Raw genomic sequence first — 20,161 nt, 5'->3', positions numbered from 1 at the left:
TTTTGTAGCCTGCTTTATGAGTCTATGTGATTATTTGTTAAGAGCAGGTTAAAGGCGATCCAGAATTTCGAATCAATCAAATCCTCCGTTCATATCTATGCAGCCTATAATTGCGTTCACAATCGTAAAGATTAACCTTGAGGCAGTAGTGTTATATGCGTTTAATTTATCGGTCAACTATATGGTCCTTCTATAAGACGGGCTGTAACAGGCTTTCCACGCTATACATCGATTTGATGTATATATAATGCCTATATCTAGCCTCTGTAGGTAGGCCTATATCGAATTCATCATTGGTAATCACATACACTGCTGTAGTGTGTTTTCAATGCAAATGATTCGAAGCTCATCTGCAATGTCATGGTCAATTCGATAACTACTAATAAGTAGATCTAGCCGACGATATGCCAGTATTCGGCTATAGACCTACTATGGCATACTTCATTTTTATCAACCTTGATTTCTGTCGACCTGACATATTTTTGTGTAATTAGGGTTAGCATATGTCCTCCTTTTTCAAGTTTTTGAAAATGTCCTCCGAGGACGCCTAAATGTCCTCCTTTTTGAGATTTTGTCCTCTTTTCCGAGAATTTTGGTTAAACATAGGGCAAAATTCGACTGAGATACATTAAAACAGCACTGTACTAGTATTCCGGGAGCTGAGCGAGAAAGTTGAGCTTTTTTTAGTCAACCGACCACGAAGTGGGAAAAATCTACGAATTTAGAAGATTTTCCTCCGGTATTCCAAGTTTGAAAATTTTGAAAAAGTGTCCTCCTTTCCCGATTCCAATATATGGTCAGTGGTCACCCTAGTGCAGTGAAGTAATAATAAAGTAATACCGTTATTCGTAATTTAGTACAGAATACGGTTGCCATACGTCCGGAATTTCCCGGACATGTCCGGAATTTCACTGTTCAAACTTGCGTCTGGGTGGAATTTCTAAAATATGCCTAAATGCCGGAATTTGGAAGGCTTGACGTAGGCTTATATTTTTTTCCTAAATCAACATAATAACATTTATTTTGGGGATAATTATGCTACATGACGTTTATCTTCGCGCTGCGCGCGATTTACTATCACATTTATTGATTTTAATATGGGGAATACCATCCTCGGAAAAACTGCAATAACATATAAATAACCTTCCTTTACTGAAGTAAGCCGAATTGTAATCGCAATTATAGAAGAACGGTATATTCCTAGACACGGTTAAGGCCGTTAAAGTGATTTATTCAAAGATAGTGGTTGCAAACGTTGGGGTCGTTTGCCTTTATTCTGGCGTTCGCGAAGATGTTGAGCGTAATCAGCTTCCAAAATAACCCGTGAGTAAGTTTGGGCAAAGGTGCTGATTTCGTTTAGTAATCAGCTCGTCAAGTTATGATCTGGGCCACGGAAAATTTTCAAATTGGAGATGGAAGTCACGACCATAATAGGTTGGGAATCACTGGATCTGGGGCGTTTATAAAGCTCCGTGGTGCGCACCGGCATAAGGCTGATAAACAATCTTTTCGGTGTGACATGAATATGACTTAACGATAATACAATTACGCTACCTGTATTTTGGAAGTCATCATCCTCCACCAGCCCTACTGCTAACTCTGATCATGTGGGCGGAGAGAGTATCAAACTATGTATTAATATCGAAGAACCAATATTATTGACAGAATTCATTCAAAAAATTTAACGACCAGATGCATATAGAAACTAGATGCATACAGCAAGTCCCCCAGAAGTTGCATAGATTACCCTATGGTGGGCCCAAAATCTTTGTTTATTTTTGCGGGATAGGGTCTGAAAAAATGTGGCTTCGGTCCCGGTTACACACCACACAGTCGCATGCTCCCGAACCGGGCCATTTCAGGGCTATAAGCAAAGCTTTGCTAGTGTGACGTCATATTGACAGAAAATGTGGTCATAATTCATTTTGAAATCCACTAGTGGGCGCTAAAGAGTGCCCGGGATTTGGGTCACAGAAATATGGTAACCCTAGTACAGAAGGACATGCACGGAACTAAAAGCGAGTCGCCATATCTCCGTCACAATGCGCTGCTATAACGTCATGGTATCCTATACACGCAATACAATCAGCGGAGATGCTGGTTAAGGTCGTGGAAAAAGGAGTCGTAAAATGAATAATGGATAATGTTGTATACCTATGCATGAAATCGCAGACGCAGGATCGGTTCATGATTTCTGGTCGCGTGTATCCCGTCATGTCGCAGAAGCCCTCATTCGCGTACACTATCGGCCAGTCACATAATTGAGCGTTAGCAATCAAGAAGTTGCTGTCTGCGAAACAATAAAACCGATCTTATATTGTATCATCGTGTAAGATCAATAGGTGGCATGACGCGGAGAGGTTAATCCCCGTGAAATACCTTGGTGCACTAATTTACAAATGTAACGGACGGCGGCTGCTGGTCTATCATTATACTGCAGCTACATGTCATAATTTTTTTAACAGCGCAACTCCTACAGCTGCTTATCAAAACTCTTTTAGTATGAGACTTCATAACTTCTTCCAAAATTGAGAGGTAACTTTTCATGGTGTCGGGAATTAGCATTCTCAGTATCAATCCGTATATTTGTATGGATAATGCTACCGTTCCGTTCACCATCGTGTTTGGAATGCAGAAGTGGTCAGTGGTCAGCAATAAAGTACTTCTACAATTCCCAAGTACTCAAGTAAATTTTGTTTACTTTGTTTACCATAAGTAGTCAAGGGGTTACGTGTTTAGATTACCTGCACTTCTACCTTATCATTTGTAACTAAAACTACCTGCTTTTTTACGCTTTGGATTTTGTAAGTTGAAAATAAGGTTTGAGATATTCGTTCATCACTTTTATGAGTGTAATCGTCATGACAACTTGGCGGAATAGCTCTTTTATCCCGATAACTGAATATCTTTTCATAAATGACACTTATTTTAAGCCGCATTAGTCATTTTGCGTTAATCGCGAAGAAAGACCTTGCTATTTCGACAGTGATTAATTCCCAGTAACCGCTGAAAAGTAGGCGCCCCATCATCATCAAATCTACGAGTTGTAACTAACGTACTTCTCAGATTACCATTGTCTACTTCTATACTTGAAGTACTTTTGACATGCCTATAAAATCGCGACTTCTAGTTGCAATTCCGTAGAAATTCACGTTGGTATTTCCAACTTTACCTGAGTAGCAACGCTGACTATACTTTGACCACCTCTACTGTATGTGAACCTTGATAATTCAGTGGCCTGAAAAAAGTTCTACGCTACGAGCATCTGAATCTCATTCCGTTAATCTCAACACCATCCGATTCGGGTTGCATTTAAAACAAAAATCAATTTTAAACAAACACGTTTAAAACAAGGCCCTTGTTTAAGACATGTTTTATTGTTTGTTTGTTTGTTTTTGGCCACGACTTCACGAAAATTTAATTGTGACGTCATAGTGGATTGACAATTGGAAATATAGGGTAAATATGGCTCCTCCGACAAAAAGGGCTTCCCATCAATGTCATAGACAGACCAAAAATATCTTTTACCGGGACTGCATCGTCATGCTGGAGTTATACGGTCGGCGGTCACCATCATCAGAACACCCTTTTCATATCAATTATATATATCTACGTGCAAAATCTGTTGAACCGACGACAATTTCGGGGGTTCCAGCCACCCCACATCGTATACATCGACTATTTTGGGTGTAAATCGTCCGTTAGGCTCATACTCCATGTTGTTGGACGTATTTACTCAATTATGGCATAATTAGACACGTTTGGAAAAAAAAACTCTGTTTTTTCAAAAAGGCATTTGTTTAAAAACTCTGTTTAAAATAGGTTTTAAACAAAGTGTTTTAAGACACCGTTTGTTTTAAATGCAACCCTACATACGATCATAATTTCTTAGCTTTCAACTTGCTATTATTCACTGCGTCACGATGGCAAAAGTGAAGAAAAGTCTGCGCAAAACTAAGGGGAGCCTCGCGGTGTCATAGATTCATAGATGGTCAAAATAGTCAATGTCGCTACTCCAGTAGATGTAGAAGTAACGCTGTGAATTACTACTCAATTACAAGTGGATACTTTCGATATTACGATACATTTATTTACGGCGAACGCAAAATAACCAACCGTGATATACCCGGTTCTTGTGATGATTTCACACTGAAGAGTGATGCTGAAATATTCCAAAACTACTTTTCAAAATACAAGGCATAAAATGCAAGTAGTTTTTCCTAGAAACTGTCCAACTACAACTGGAAGTAGTTTAAAAACATAACTATACTCGAGTAAAGTGCGTATAAGGAAACCCTGCTTGATTACTTCGAAAGAATACAAGTAAACTACTTCGTTACTGATCACCCCATGCGTAGATTACACTGACTTTTGAGAGCTATCCTTGACATAAGACCCTACCCTGGTCGTGAGCAATAAAATAACATGCTTCCGTCTCCGCTACATGCTATAAGTGTTTGCCGGAAATTGATGGGCAATGACAGGGTTGTCTATGTCTGATACAACCGGAAATAATGTATTTGCGTAACCAGTAAAAATAGTTCCAGGACTGATAAGATTCTTTGAGCAGCCCAACAATAGTCGGTGTGAATGCGAAGCCCGTAAGCAATGTTCCCTCTAACTTTTGACAAGTCTGCGCACACTCACCAACTCACTGCGCAGAACCTTGGAGAACAGTGCGTAACGACTAAAAATAAGGTCATCACTTCGGACTTTTTGTGCGCAACTTAGATTTTCTGTGCGCAGAGACCGTGTCAGCACTGCGCATTTGCGCACTAGGGCTCTTCAAAAATGAATTTTTTTCTTAAAAACGTACTGGCTACTCACTCACAGAGTGAGCTCGTATCTTATTAGACTTTTACCAGTGAGTTGCCATAAAACCCTGTGATAAGACATTTCGTTTAAGTCATATCATGATGCGTGACATCTTGCGAATTTAAGCAAGCGCAGTCTGATAAATGACTGCACTATTTTCGAGCGACAGTGATCCTGCGATTTTAGGTAACAACGAAGTCCCTCAAGGGCTGTATACAATTTCAGAGTCTTTGGAATTAGCAATGTCAAGCCCCCTAACGCTATAGTTTCGTGCTCATAAAAGTTCGTATTCGCACCACGAGCCAGAACCTTTCAAAGGTTCGCGCCACCGACTATTTAATTATTTATATGCGGGCCAGAATATATATACAGAGTAACCTATATGGAAAGTATATTACTGTATATACCAGATATCATAATGATAGGCCTATGCTATAGCGATATAAGGTCAGGAATCGAGTAATAGAATCTTCACGCTCAATATATGACGACGAAGCTGTAACGATGATGCAAACCATGAATAGTCCGAATTCATGTAATAAACGTGAGCTTAAAACTTGAGCATAAAACGTTTGCATTAAGCACGAGAACGGACTGCGCGAAATCACACTGCGTTGCTAAGTCTTCTCTATGTCAGTGTCTGTAGTGTATGCATTACGCACATATGTGTAAAAATAACAGGCAAGCGTATTGGTGACGTGGGTTTTGTGAGGCTCAAAATTGATGACGATGAAAAATACAATGTCCATATTACGGCAAAGGGATACTATCACACTCTCTGTGTAGAATCGTTACGGTAATTAGGGGTATACACCAGTGGTTCTCAACCTTTTTTGCCTCGCGGACCGGCAAAATTTCAAAAAATGTCTGACGGACCGGTGAACTGTCAATATTGAAATGAAGCCAAAATGTAAAGCATGCAACCGTTTTTTGCAATTATGTGATGCTAGCGAGTGACATTTAGAGGGTTTTCATCGTATTTAATTATATTCAAGATGGAATCCATGCGATTTTATGGTATAGTGCATGAGTATGCTGAGTCGAGGTAAAATTGCCTTGTCCAGATAAACGTGCTACCGCCGAGAGTCGTTTACAGTCTTTCGCGCCGAAGGCCGTGGGTTTAAACGGCCACGCCAACTCAAATAATATTCTTCTCTTTGACTATATCAAGAGAAGAAGCGTATCGGAGTCGAACCAAGCACCTTGTCGTGCTACCTTGTTGATTGCCCACTGCCACCAGACGCAGGCTACTCTGGCAACTACGAATACCATGCGTGCTACAAGAAAACACATTACAGCAGCTATACCGGCTATCCGCAAATCCGGGCCGAAAAAGCACTTCGTCAGCCCACCCCCAAAAACGTTGGTCTTGGGGCCCCCACATGGCGATAAGCCAAACTAATTCCGGGGGCTTCGTCCCAAGACCCTATACTTGGATGAATGTTTTCACCTGTACTTGTGATCACATCCACTCTACTCAGCGTAAGTAGAGAGTTTACGTAGCTTATCGCGACAATAGCAAAAATTTTCGATCATTCACGACTGTAGCGGTTTTCTCGCGGCCAAATTTTTGGCCCCAATTTCGGAGTCCCATATGTTAACCTAAACTTAAATATGTGTGGATACGTCGTGGTGTGGTAATGGCTGACGCCGAAAGGCATATAAATCATGCGTATTTCTCGGAGAAGGGCACCTAATAAGCAAGACATTTAGGGACACCAAATCGTGCAAAGCCCCAATAGAAATTGAAAAATGTTGGAAAAAGTTTCAAATAAAACACTATGATTTATGTTCATTTTCGAAATAATTTTGGGTCCTTTTCAAGCTCGGCCCCGCTCCAATAGGGCGGTTTGGGGTGCCCCAGTTACGGTCCTGCACAAAATAAACGAATCGAAAACCAGTGATCAAACTGCGCTGTTTATCGATGAGTGAGCTCGTATCTGCTCTGTATTTGTCGCTCGCATGTCGTCAAATGAAACGTCTTGAACTTTAAGTCAAATCGAACATGTTTCAAGCCCTAATGTTACCTCACGAAATTTTGAATCTGATAAAATAAATATAGTTTAAAATTAGATGTTATATTTATTTTATCAAAGGACAAGCCTTCAACAATGCATCTTGAAATTAAAGTATAAAATTGTAATATACCTCGCGGACCGGCAGGAATGTCGTCGCGGACCGGCACCGGTCCGCGGACCGGCGGTTGAGAACCACTGGTATACACGATGCGACTGCACGCGAACGAGAGGTTCAAAGGCGTTACAAATTGCCAAATTGCCCTTTACAGCCTTACATCTAGGTCCTAGGACCAGACTTGGACAACTAGATAATTCTAGTTGTCTAATTTCACTAAATTAGAGAGAAATGCCAGTAATCTAATTCTAATCTAATTTGGAAAAGCTGAAATTTTTCTAGTTGTCCAAGTATATGCTTGGATAACTAGATAATTCTAGTTGTCTAATTTCACTAAATTAGAGCGAAATGCCGGTAATCTAATTCTAATCGAATTTAGAAAACCTTAAAATTTTCTAGTTGTCCAAGTCTGCCTAGGACATGCAGATTGCAGGTCCTATAGTTTACCCTTCTAGAACACACTTCGTCACAGTGCCATACTTAGTATTATTATTTTATTTGGAAGCGCCATGCGTTGTACGGCCTATCTGTTGAACAAAGCTGAGAATGTTACGCATTAAGGCGCTGTGAAGCTGAAAATGCCACCAATGCGTTCAGTTTTTCGTTTAGTGAAAGAATGAGTATTCAACTAATCATATAGCAGGCTCTAAACTAAAGTTGTCGAATCTGGGGGCGAGTTCTCTGCTGCGAAACAACAGCTTACGGGCGAGACAATTACGACAAAATCAGGTTTAATACCGGTATGCTAAAGCTTGTCGACATTTTAGGTTACAATATTCAGAATCGAAATAAGCAACCCGCTATCCGTGTCGGGACATGTCTTGATATTACTGGTTTGGTGATTGGCTTGCATGCTATGTCATAGGGATAAAACAATCAATTCGACACTATACAATATGTGCATAAAATAAGAGACTTAATATTTGACTTGTTATGTTCTACTATAGCTCAACAATTCCAGCAACGAGTCGTTCTTGAGAGGAAATGGCAATCTAAATTGACCGGCACATGACTACGCGACGCACGGCTAGAGACCATAATCAGTAATTGTCACCACCATGAAAAACTTTTCCGCATATTCTCACAATAACCTTACTTGCTTCGGAGGTGTTGATCTTTCGGATCACATTCTCTAAAAATGTGTTCTGCGGTGCAACCAATCCCCGCTTTGCCCCTACCGGCATGGCGTCTCGACTTGCCTACAAACACAGCTCCGTTCGGTGACACGAACGCGTGAAATAGAACTTGAAATAAACCAGCAGACTCGGAGATGCGCCGTCACTTTGTACGTATTCCATTAGTTGCACATTTCAGTTGAGTAAGCTAACATAAATTACGATAAAATAAGCTTTCCGGAGGTACACATTGCTTTAGATTAGGATCACAAGTCCATCAGGAAATGAATACTGCACTAAGATTTGTGGAACGTACCGTTACGCATAATAAATGAACGACCTGTAAGCTCAATAGCCTTGCGACTGCGCTAAGTGCTTTTTTCTTATAGTGACGACCGACTCGCGCATCCAGTTTATAGCGACTAAACTGAACAGATGAAGGTTCCTTCAACAATAATATTAAGTCGCCCTCCAAATTCCATATCGTGTGGTGGTTGTTGCTGTTGACTGTTGAGTGTTATACACCATTTGCAATTGTGTAATAGATTGCCCAAATGCCCATTTAGCTCCAGATCTTTTTTGTTTCTATGCTCATTATCATGACACAATTTCATTGATAACTGTTCTCAATTGTACGAATAACTAAAATCTATCTTATCAATACAAACAGAAATTTGCTGTAGCCGGACTCACGGCGTGCTCTGCCTTCATTGCATCCCAATTATAATAGAAGGGATTCTAATAAGATGAATACCGCATGCTGTGCATTATAGACCTGCACACAAAACAAAACCCCTCTGTCGTGCGTTCTCAAAACCTGAGAGGATTATTGGAATATGAGAACGAATCACTGAAGCCTGCTATGAATTAAAATGATCGATTTTACCTGTGGTTCTGACGAATTCGAAACCCATGCGCGGTTTTGTCAAGCAGCATGCTATAAAAATGACAGGTGGCATGGATCCGTTACGAGCGTGAGGTGTAACGTATGTAATTATGCAATATGCATGCATCTCTAGTCGAAGCTTTCTGTCATATTGTATATTGTTCGCTTCACACTTAGTCTTACGAATGTCGCTCATTTCACTGTCCCGTTAGAGTATGAACCTAACAGGCTATGTGCTGATCACTGTAGTGTAGAATTTCACTTTCAGGGCAAAAACTTTCTGCGGGCCGTTCAAAATCCCGTCGCGCCGGCCCGCGGCCGTATGTTGCCCACCCCTGCTATATTTGCTTGATTCCATTCTCATTTACCCTTGAAGGTTTGAGATTTGCATCTGCCAAACAACGCGTTGTGGACGTACAGCAAGCAAGTGTAACTTGTTGGTTGTTGCATATTCTTCACAAATATGCCGAATAGCGTGTAATTTCACACTACCATGTTGTACCCGCAAGTTAAGACCCACTGTTACAAATGATCTAACTCTGACGCAACTCGCGGAATTCAGCCATAACTGCTGCAAGATACAGGCTGATTGCATCCCCGCCCCTCTTTCGCTTGCTGTGGAACAAAGTGAATATTAAATCCATCTGTGTTTAATCCACTACATATAGCGACGTGGATGTGATCCATGACTGAAGCAGACAAAAACGTACAGTACATGCTGTCTTTTTTACACGTGGATCATTTGCAAACGGTGACGTCGAAAACTTACTTTGAGTGAAAAATGATGTTCGGGGTGCTTTAAGGCATGAAAATTTGTATGTTTTTGAAAAGACATATTTGCTACTTATGACAATGGATTGCCCATGAGAATTGGATTGATAAACACTTGTGCACCAGCATTGCGACGGGTTTGAAGCCACGTCAGAGGATCGAATGACCATTGACCAATTCTAGGTACGGTACAAGCACGGTCGATATACGGTACGTCCACCTCGACATCATTATAAATAGATATCGTAGCAGCTCTAAGCGCACAATGGTACTCTAAGGTCAAGACATCAAAAAATAATTGTGGAACACCCTTCAAATAGGATAGCGATATGCAATGAATCGAGTTATAGGCTACCCTTTTTGGTTAGTATCATGATGGAGCGAAACTGATCAACGGGCCTGAGATGGCTATAATTCCATTTCTTTTCTGCAATGAGAGAGAGAATCTTTATTTCTTCAACGTGCAAATCAATAACGTATACAACAAAAATACAACAGCGTGAGACTCGATATACCGATAAGTAAGGCTAGGCGGAAGGCTCGAGATAACAGAGTCATCAATGTAAGGTCGAGTATACGATACATAGATTTCCTTTTCTTTCTTCCTTTTCGCCCACTGTTTCTGAAACGATCGCGTACTGCTAATCTGATTTTTTACTATACTGCGTAGTGCCTACCACCTCGATCCTGAATGACTTATTTTACTCAAATGCACCGGTATTTATTAATTATATTGGCGTCGCTACTGTACCAAATTACCAACGTCAAACATAATTCAATGAGGTAGATACAACAGCAGCTTGACTATGCGTGGTATAACAGTCAAGCACATCAGAGATTATACCTAGGCTCCAAACGATTCTGACGAGAACCGTTTCCCAGATTCTCACACTCCCTTGTCGAGGCAGTAATCTCTTCCATATTCGATTGACATGACAGGCCTGTTAAAAAAAATGATGAAGTTGTACAATTATGCCATAATTGTGTAAATACTTTCCGAAAAGGCATATTGCATGAGCCTACGGACGATTACCACCCGATATAGCCGACGTATACGATATGTGGTGGAACCCGCGAAACAGTCGGTTTAACAGCTACAGTACGTAGATATGGATCATTGGTACGGATTGAATGTTCTGATGACGATGACCGCCGACCTTAAAATGCTGCATGACGATGTAGACCTGGTTAAAGATATTTTTGGTCCGTATATGACAGGGGCTGGAAGCATATTTCGTTAAAGTAGCGGTAATTACCCTATATTTTCAATTGTCAATGTCTATCCACTATGACGTCACAGTTTAATATTCGTGACATCACTGCTTAAAGACACATGTTTTAAACAAGAGCCTTGTTTTAAACAAGTTGGTTTTGAATTGATTTTTTTTTAAATGCAGCCCTAGCTACAGCGTGTACTTACAGTGGTTTTAGCTACCCTCAAACATATAGGCGTAGCCAGAGGAGCGAAAAGGGTCATGTCCCCTCCCCGTAAATTAACATAAGGAGGAGTATTTTGAGCATAAGTGTTCATAAAAGTATCTAATGTGACTATGGAACGGAAACTCCCGCTTTCCCATTGTTAGTTCACGGTTCACGCTTGACTAATTCTAGCAGTTTTAGTCCATCGCAACAATTTGCCGTATGTGTGATGCCATATCATACCATACTTATGGATACTCGACTTTGATAACGAAATTAATATCCTAATCAGTAGGGCAAGTTTTTGTTGCAGTTAAATCCGTGGAAAGTTGCATTTACTTTTGACTAAAGTTGCAGTAAAAAGTTTCATTTATTTTTTCACAAAAGTTGCACTAAAAGACAACCTTTTGCTCGGTTGACTAAAAAAATGGTCAACTTCCCAGTTTCACTCCCGAAATACAGTTTTCCATCCGCATTCTCTATTGATTGACTAAAGAAAGACGTCAACTTTCCGGCTCAGCTCCCGAAATACCCGTAAGAGCGTTACTTCAGTGCTGATTTACGGTATTTCAGTCGAATTTGGCCGTGTATTTCACCAAAATCGAAAATACTTTCATGAAAAATCGAAAAAGTTGCAAAATGTTGCAAAAAGTTGCATGAAAAAAATAGACAAAAGTTGCAAAAAGTTGCACTATAAGATTCCTTCAAACAGCTTAAAACAGCATTCTCCATATCTTCCGAGTATTTAGGAAGCTGCCGGAAGCTGTAAAAAAAGTTGCAAAAACTTGCCCTACTAATCAGTTCGTGTAAATCTTGCAACTAGCTACAGCGTTAGATCGCATCATGAAGATATACATGCTGGTCGCTCATCTCGGTATGCATCATCATCATCATCATCATCATTGGTTTATTAGCAATTTTATCAGTTCAAGACACCACAAAAAATGCGATACAATGAAAAGAAAGGAAGATGTCGAAGCGATTAGGAGTTGTCTATGGAATCAGATACCCACCTTGGCCTAGGGCCTAGGCGATGTAAAGAGGAGGCATGCACACTGAATGAAAGTAAAGAAGATAATATAGAAAAAGGAAGCGACAAGAAATAGGGCGGCATGTCATGGGAAGCGAGATCGATAGGTCAGTCGTGGTCCGGCAATCTTGACGATGGACTGTATTTATTTAGTAGTAATTGCTTGTATTTCGACTTGAATGTGGACATGCTCGTCGACTGCCGGATGGCCGGCGGGATACTGTTCCACACATCAGGTCCGGCATATTTGATAGAGCGATGATCTTTTCGGTCGATCATATGATATTTGGACGACGTGGACGCGCGTGTGTTGTACTTGTGCGCTTTTGATTCAGAGGTAAAGAAGTCATTGAAATATTCGGGGCAACGACCGCAGTGAAACTGATACATAAACTTGGCGATTTCTAGTTTCCGCATATCTTCTATGTTTAGGACGCCGAATCTCTTCAGCAGCGACTTATTGGATGGGCAGCCAGGCCCCTTTGGGGCCCTAGCTATGATTCGGAGTAGGGGAGATGTGGTACCGATGGATCAAAAATTGGAAAATGATCGCTGGCCCCGAAATGTTCAGCCGAAAACAGCAGATCTTTAGCTGGCTCATTACTTTAATACAAGCTCTACCTATCGCTCACATCTACATGAATATCCGTCTTTTCAAAAAATATTTAGGGACGTTCAAAATTTGTTGCTCGAACGTGTCATCGGTCCCCACCCGGTGGGTTCAATGGCACACGACCCCGGGACCTATGACACAGATACCCTAAAAAACTCAAATGTGACTACTTTTCTTGCTCAGTATTATAATCTAAGCTACAGCAAGCCAAAGAAGAATGTTTGGTCGCAACTGTCCAAAAATAGAATAAATATTAACTCAAATGTTGTCATAAAATCACGTTTCGATTTAGGCTCGGACTTATAAATTTGAGGGTACATACATATTGCCCGAAAATCGACAGTGTGACTTCCAAATACCTCGTTATGGCGATAAAACATCACATGCAATTATTACATAAAGATTTTCTGTACTGTTACTTGGGTTATTGGATTGGAGGAACACTCCAGGCGAAACTGTTCCTGGCTCTCCAGCACAGAGGCTATTTGGAAGACGCACCAAGACCTTGTTGCCAATAGCAACTAAACTGCTTGAGCCGAAAATTGTTTCTGATGTCATTCCATCGCTTATGGATCGGAAAAGAAAACAGGCAAAGTATTACAATCGTGGTGCAAAAGACCTCGCCATGTTGAGTCCTGGTCAACAGGTTCGATTCAAAAGGACAGAAAATGGCTTGTGGCTCGAAGCGGTGGTGATTAAGCAACTGAATGATCGATCGTACATTGTTAAGGCGACAGATGGAACGATCTACCGACGCAACAGAAAGCTTATTCGAACTACTGTAACTCGTCCGCATGTTGCATTTGACTTTGACGACATTTCGATTGCCAGACCAGCAGTAGTGAACAGCGACACTAATGGGTCGTTATCTTGTTCCAGTAGCAGCAGGCCAAGCCGTACAGTAATTCGACCAGCATACTTGCAAGACTATGTTACAACTTGATTCGTTGCTGTAATTTATATCCTAATTCGGTTCGCTTCGTTTTCTATTATTTTGTGATGTTTTGAGAAGGGGATGTTACGTGGGTTATTGTATGTATTATGATGATGCTTCCCTGTAAGTAGCAAGGTATGACGTCATGCCTTACCCAACTGTGCATGACCGCATCACTCGTGCTTTACCGCTTCATCTTTTATCTCATCTCTGGTTGATGGCACATGGAAGCCATAATAAACGTACAGCAAGAAACATGTACGTAGGCATGTTTCATTTATTTCATAATTAGTATGCTTGATTATTTTGCTTGATTTGGCTATTGTATCATCGGTCCCCACCCTACGAATTTTATACATGAATCGAAAAAAGTCTACTCAAGGAAAGTACGGAAAAAATAATAGGTGCCATTATATAGCCTGATACAAGCCCTACACTTCACAATAAAAATGATTGCTGGTTTGTTCGTGTTGAAGGTTACAAATAAAAATGTATATGTCGATCTAAATTTAGTTTACACCCCCCGAAACAAAAATCATCTGTGAGAGACCCCATACCTGGCGCACGTCGAATTTTGTTGTATGTGAGGAAAGATTTTGCCAGCATGCAATTGTAGACAAGTTCACGGAGTGTAATCATGTAATTATCATAGAGAATTTTCAAAGTATTTTCGATCCCAGTGATCCATCGGTACCACATCTCCCCTACTTTATGCTGTAGTTTCTGCAGTGGCTTGAGTGCAGTTTTACTGGCAGCCCCCCAACAGAGGATGCCATAATGTAACTTCGATTGGATAAAAGTAAGGATAAAGTAACTGTACTGCCTGCGGTTACGGCCTTGAGGGGCTAAAAGCCAACAGCTTTTCGGTGCCAAAAAGGGATACCATAGCATATAGAGTTTTAGCCTACACCCTTCACCAGTGTTTCCCAAACTGTTTTGAGAAGTTTGTCTATTAATAGGTTGTGGTACGTATGAGTGATCTTTCTCCCGGGTCATGAAATAAGAGCTTGCTTCAACAAAGCAATTAATCACAATTGGATCGTCGGACGCTCTTCCTCGAGAAACTCATGAATAGTCTTACCATGTGGCATGAACACATAGCCCAAGATGTATAATTAAGTGCACGTAATTATTGGGCATGCCCTCAAATCTTTGAAAACGCCGCTTCCATCATACTTACCGGTAAATCAGTTAAGGAGCACGAATATGCAATATGCGAGTAACGACATTATTGACCGTCTAGCTCTTTCTTCACAATTAGGGTCTATGAGAGAACGGTCGCGTGAGGACGCTGTAGTCTTGGGGCGTGAAACCAGCTGGAGCGGGACACCAGCATTCCGGCGCCAGCTGTAAATTCCGCCCAGAACACACCAATCACCAAGAGATCTGCTGCGATACAACATTGGCTGCCAATAAACACTGCACGTTGTTTGAAACCTTTGATATCCAGACGTCGAGATGGAAAGGAATTTTTGTTTTACCAATATCATTTGAGTTTACAACAGCTGTGAAATTTACCAGAGGTCACGAAATAACAGCATTCTTCAACACCGTAATTAATAACAATAGAACGCCCGAAGCTAACCGGCAAGAATCGCATGCATGATCCTGATCATGGCTTTTACCATTTCGAGTAATATAACTATGTGCGCTAAATTTTCGAAGACACCTAGGGTTACCGCACGTCCTGAGAGAAATTGTCCTCTTTTCTGACTTTTTTGAAAGTGTCCTCGGAAGACGCACAAATGTCGTCTTTTTTGAGAATTTGTCCTCTTTTTTGAAAATTTTAGTTAAGTGTAGGTGAAAAGTCGACTGAGATATAGGAAATCAGAACTCAAGCAACGTTCCGGCGGGTATTTCTGGAGTCGAGCCGTAAAGTTGACCTTTCTTTTAGTCAACCAACTACAAACTCGGAATAAATTTACCAATTTCTTCGGATTTTACTCCGGTATTGTAAGTCTGAAAATTTTGAATTTTGTCCTCTTTTTAGATTCCCAAAATGTGGTAACCCTAGAACACACCACTACCAGCCGCTGTGCCGGTAAATCTGATCAGTGATCACGTTGGGTGACGAAGTATGAACAATGGAACATGAACAAATCGTAGTAGCCAAATATGTAAATACCATTTGCTATTGATCGAACAATCGTCACGATTCGCTCGGCTAAGGAAGGTGTAGTAGCCTTCGCCGACAGAAATAAATAGTTAGCCTATAAGTCTTGCATTTGTGAATTAGGTAATCCCGTGCCATATTCGCTACGGGAAGAGCGTTTGTTAGTCGACCGGGTGTATAACCGATATAGCGATGAAATGACCCGTTTGATGATGTACTTATGCATAACTTGTGTGTATTTAGTCAGATTGATTTTAGGCTACATTCTTGTACCCACTTGTCGAAATTTAGCGCGAATCCGGATTAGATCTGATTTACGCTGTCAGAATTTTTGAAAGCAGTAGTTATTTGGAAAATTCAAGCAGTTTTTTTTTTGCGTTAGGTAGGGTTACCATATTTTAAGATCCGAAAAAGAGGGCACTTTTTTCAATAGGACAAATAAATATGGGAAATTTATACATGTAATGCTGATTGCCCGATACGTTGACTTTAAAAAAATTCGACTTTCCGCGTAGATACCTTAAATCTACTTATTTTTAGTCCACCTCCGAGGCAAAACGGAAAAGCTGATTTTAACGTGTAATTTATGACGAAGTGACCTTCTTCAGTAGTCTCTGTAGTAGGGGTGGTGTGAACGTGAGGTTCACGTTCTGTGTGTGAACTGTGAACCTCGGAAATTTAGAGGTTCACGTTTACAAACGAACCTTGATTGGTTCTGCACTGTGAACCTTTTTCATATATTACAATTTTCACTTCATTAAAACATCTTTGATTGAAATTTACTGTATTTCAACTGCGACTTGACACACTTGTTCACAACATGCGACTTTGACCCGACGCAAGACGACTTGAACCGGGTTTGCCAGCCACTAAGTGAGACCTTGAGAAAATAATCGGAGGACCAACCCGGGGTATGAAATTTAATAAAACTGGTCTTAAACGAAAGCTAGTGTCATACTGATTCCGACAATACGAATTAAATTCTTGTTAAGGCAATGGAACGACCTCAAAACCCCAAAATATATGAAAATCGGCATTGATCCGAACAATCGCTGGACGAAATTGGTCATTGTTATGTTCATTGTGTTGCGGCGGTGCCATTGTTAAAACAATGCGGGTTTTCAGGCTTTGAGGGCTGTTTCGGGGTGGTTCCATTGTCCTAACGAGATTTAAATTTGTATTTTCAAAATCACTGCGACACTATAGCTTTCGATCAAGACCAATTACATTAAATTTCAGCACTCAGGTCACCAGATATAGCACTGCCGATTATGCTACTATTAGATTGCTCAGCAAGAAGTAACACTGTTTGCCCATGCGTAACCGCCAGAAGTTGCGTATTTATCCGTAGGTTAGTAATCGATAATAATTATATATCACATCATCGGAGTCCGCACTTTGGTGGCCGGTATAGCCAATGCTGTCGTCGGCCAGAACTGATCTTTATTAGTTATTTTCGGTAAAAAAGCGCTAAATAATCGCTAAATACTTTTAAAAAATCGCTAGATTTATCGCTAGGCGCTAGATCCATATTTTTTGGCGCTAAACCGTATGAAAAATCGCTAGATCTAGCGCGAAAATCGCTAAATTGGCAACACTGTCGATAACCTGATATACGGCACGGCGGGTGTTCTTACAATCACAACTACAGTGTATATTGAATATCTATTTACTAACGCAATGCCGAGCAGAGCTGATACTCTGACGTAATAATTAGCAGTGGCGTTTGAAAATCAGACGTTTGTGCCAGTGGCGGCTCGTGACAATATCGGGTGGTGGGGCAAGGGCTGCAAGCGACTTTTTATCAAGATGACGTCACAATGGCGTTTTCCAACGTAAACAAGTAACTTAATGATGGTACGGTAACATGAATTTCCTGGCAACAGTTATTTTAACGTATGTGCCACGAGAGGTGCGTCGGTGAGCTGCGACTTGAAGTGTGGTAACTGCGTATAAACGGCGTACGGAACAAAGATTCAACACGGTTCATGTTCGCACTAGACCTGACTAATTATCTGCAGAAATGGAAATGACTATAACTCGAGAAATTGCGTAAGCCTAATTGGAAAGGTCAACGAGTTCGGACAGATACGCAATTGTTATCTCATAGATTGGGCCTGTCATATTGAATCCAAAACATCATTCTGAAGAACTAAGAATAGCAGCCTAGGAAATTCGGTCTCGGTACAGCATAGGAGATTTTGGCATTGAAACTGGAGACTGTAACACGACACATACGGCTTTATTACTGTCTATAGGTCTGCTGCGAAATCGCCTTTGGAAAATATATTACCGAATAAATACGTGGATGAAAGCCGTAAACTTAGTACACTGTTACATGACATCATCGAGAAGTGGCCTCATGGCTCTTTTCCGTATGGTACACTGTCAAAATTAATGCGAACAGACCAACACCGAATTTTGCGTAAAATTTATTGAGGAATAGGCTGATCAAGTGATCAGCTGTTAGCCGCTATCGAAAACGAAATAGCTATCGCGCTTGACAGTGGGTTGTAAGCAAATGGCTTGAAGGCCACAATTTCACGGTGAAATTGACATTGGAGGATATAATATCAAATTAAATATTTGAATGCAAACTGAGAATGATATCATCATCTCAGTTAACGTTACCGCAGATACGCCGACTTTTGCGTGAAATCCGCAATGCCGCGTTGTAGGCTAAAGTGTCAGATCGGAGCACATCTCCACCATACTCGACCTTGATAACGAAATTACTGCCCTAATCATTGAGTGTCAACCTTGAGACTTGGCACAGCGTTCGATACTAAAATCAAGACATACCGTGCAAAAGCTTATGACGGATCTAGGTAAGAAGCATCGTTAAAATCAATAGAGACCAATACCGGCTTTGCGTATAATCTGTTGGCGATAAATGACGAGTCAGCTCTCACTCGAATTAGGAAACGAAATTACCACTAACACAGTTCAGTGACAAATTTAAAACTTGATAAAGCGTTCGATACTAACATTAAGACTTACCGTGCCAAATGTCATAACCGATCTCAGTATTGAACATCGTCAAAATCAATGGATACCAATACCGGCTTTTGAGTAAAATCTGTTTGCGATACATGACGGATCAGCACACACTCAACTTCGGAAACGGAATTACTACCCTAAACTTTTAAGTAGAAACCCTGAAACTTGGGGCAGTGTTAAATGCCACCATCACGACATGACATACCAAGTTTCAAGAGTTTTCATGGTGTGAAACACCATCAAAATCAACATATACCAGCAAAGGTCGACGAAACGCATATGACGGTAACCGAGTTCAGCTATAGATACGATTTTTACATCACACCTTAGGGGCACAGAGCTATTGTGCCCCGGTTGCTCGGTAATTTTATGAATAGGAGAGAGTAAATCACCGTTTCTTTATTGTGCGTGGCTTTGAGAGAATAGACAGTGAAAGCTTGTTTTGAGCGCTACCGGGGCATGCCCCGGCTAGGTATTCGCAAAGCGAAAACACAGAAGAGAATTCGATTTTCGCAGAGACTTCGCTATATATGGGCAATTGGGCATTTACAAGCGGAAGGACAAGAAGAATACGATTTTCGCTGTGATTACGGTATATATAGATAGGTGTGCGTCTATAAATGGTAAAGAATTGTTATTGAACAGGATTTTAGGTGGGGCAATGCCCCAGTTGCCCTATAGGACGAGCCGCCACTGGTTTGTGCTATCACTAACATGGTATATTATCTCTTCCTTGTTCACGTATGTTCAATTTATGTCATAGTCCTTGCTCCAATGAAAAGTAATCGTTCTTTCACAGGGAAATCGATTAGATATAGGAAGTAGTCGATTACGATCAGACATGGGGTGATTACTTCATGAATGTAATCGATTGCGATTACGATAACTTCTGAATGACGCGATTACGATTACGATTACGATTACAGCAAAATCAGGAAGTAGTCGATTACGATTACGATTGCATTGGAAAAGTAATCACGATTACTCACGATTACATTTATTTTGCATCTTAGAAGCTATGTTGGAAGACAATATATGGATTGCGCTGAAAAGGCCTAATGAGATAACAAACTCCCTTTAAAAAAGATGCGTCATTTGTTTGCTACGTCATATTGTACCCATTGCCCATTTTCATAAAGGTCAATTTATCGCGTCCAACGGTTTGCATTCATGCCAGGGCCATGACTGCCGCACCACAAATTTCCCAATAGGATGTAGAGCGAGCTCGAAGAGGACTCAAAAAGTATTTCGTAAACTAACATAAGTTATAGAGTATTTTCGAGAGATCTAATTAACTTGAAAATCCTCTCTAGATCAATGATTCCCAACCGC

The 20,161-nt window shown here is 40.7% G+C and overlaps 4 protein-coding genes across 5 annotated transcripts in view; 2 read left to right on the top strand and 2 right to left on the bottom strand.

Moving 5' to 3' along the window:
* Window positions 1-9,001, bottom strand: part of LOC145451884 (voltage-gated delayed rectifier potassium channel KCNH5-like) — a 34,796-nt gene extending 25,795 nt beyond the window's left edge. The window contains exons 1-2 of the mRNA XM_080330104.1: window positions 8,045-9,001; window positions 2,155-2,290 (exon numbers count right to left, since the gene is read on the bottom strand). Coding sequence (XP_080186230.1) covers window positions 2,155-2,290; window positions 8,045-8,132 — 224 coding nt within the window. The 5' untranslated portion in view covers window positions 8,133-9,001. The remainder of the gene's footprint in view (window positions 1-2,154; window positions 2,291-8,044) is intronic.
* Window positions 1-20,161, bottom strand: part of LOC145452592 (uncharacterized) — a 230,416-nt gene that overhangs the window by 158,968 nt on the left and 51,287 nt on the right. The window lies entirely within an intron of this gene.
* Window positions 1-20,161, top strand: part of LOC145452596 (uncharacterized) — a 144,361-nt gene that overhangs the window by 82,061 nt on the left and 42,139 nt on the right. The gene's annotated exons all lie outside the window — the stretch shown is intronic.
* The window catches only part of LOC145452594 (reticulophagy regulator 3-like), a 141,082-nt gene that overhangs the window by 82,061 nt on the left and 38,860 nt on the right, over window positions 1-20,161 (top strand). The gene's annotated exons all lie outside the window — the stretch shown is intronic.

Source organism: Botryllus schlosseri, chromosome 12 (genome assembly GCF_051294905.1).
Source record: "Botryllus schlosseri isolate E-star chromosome 12, Bs_hap1, whole genome shotgun sequence".
Lineage (NCBI taxonomy): Eukaryota > Metazoa > Chordata > Ascidiacea > Stolidobranchia > Styelidae > Botryllus > Botryllus schlosseri.
Note: the sequence above shows the minus strand (reverse complement) of the source record. Positions and strands in the feature narration are given on the sequence as shown.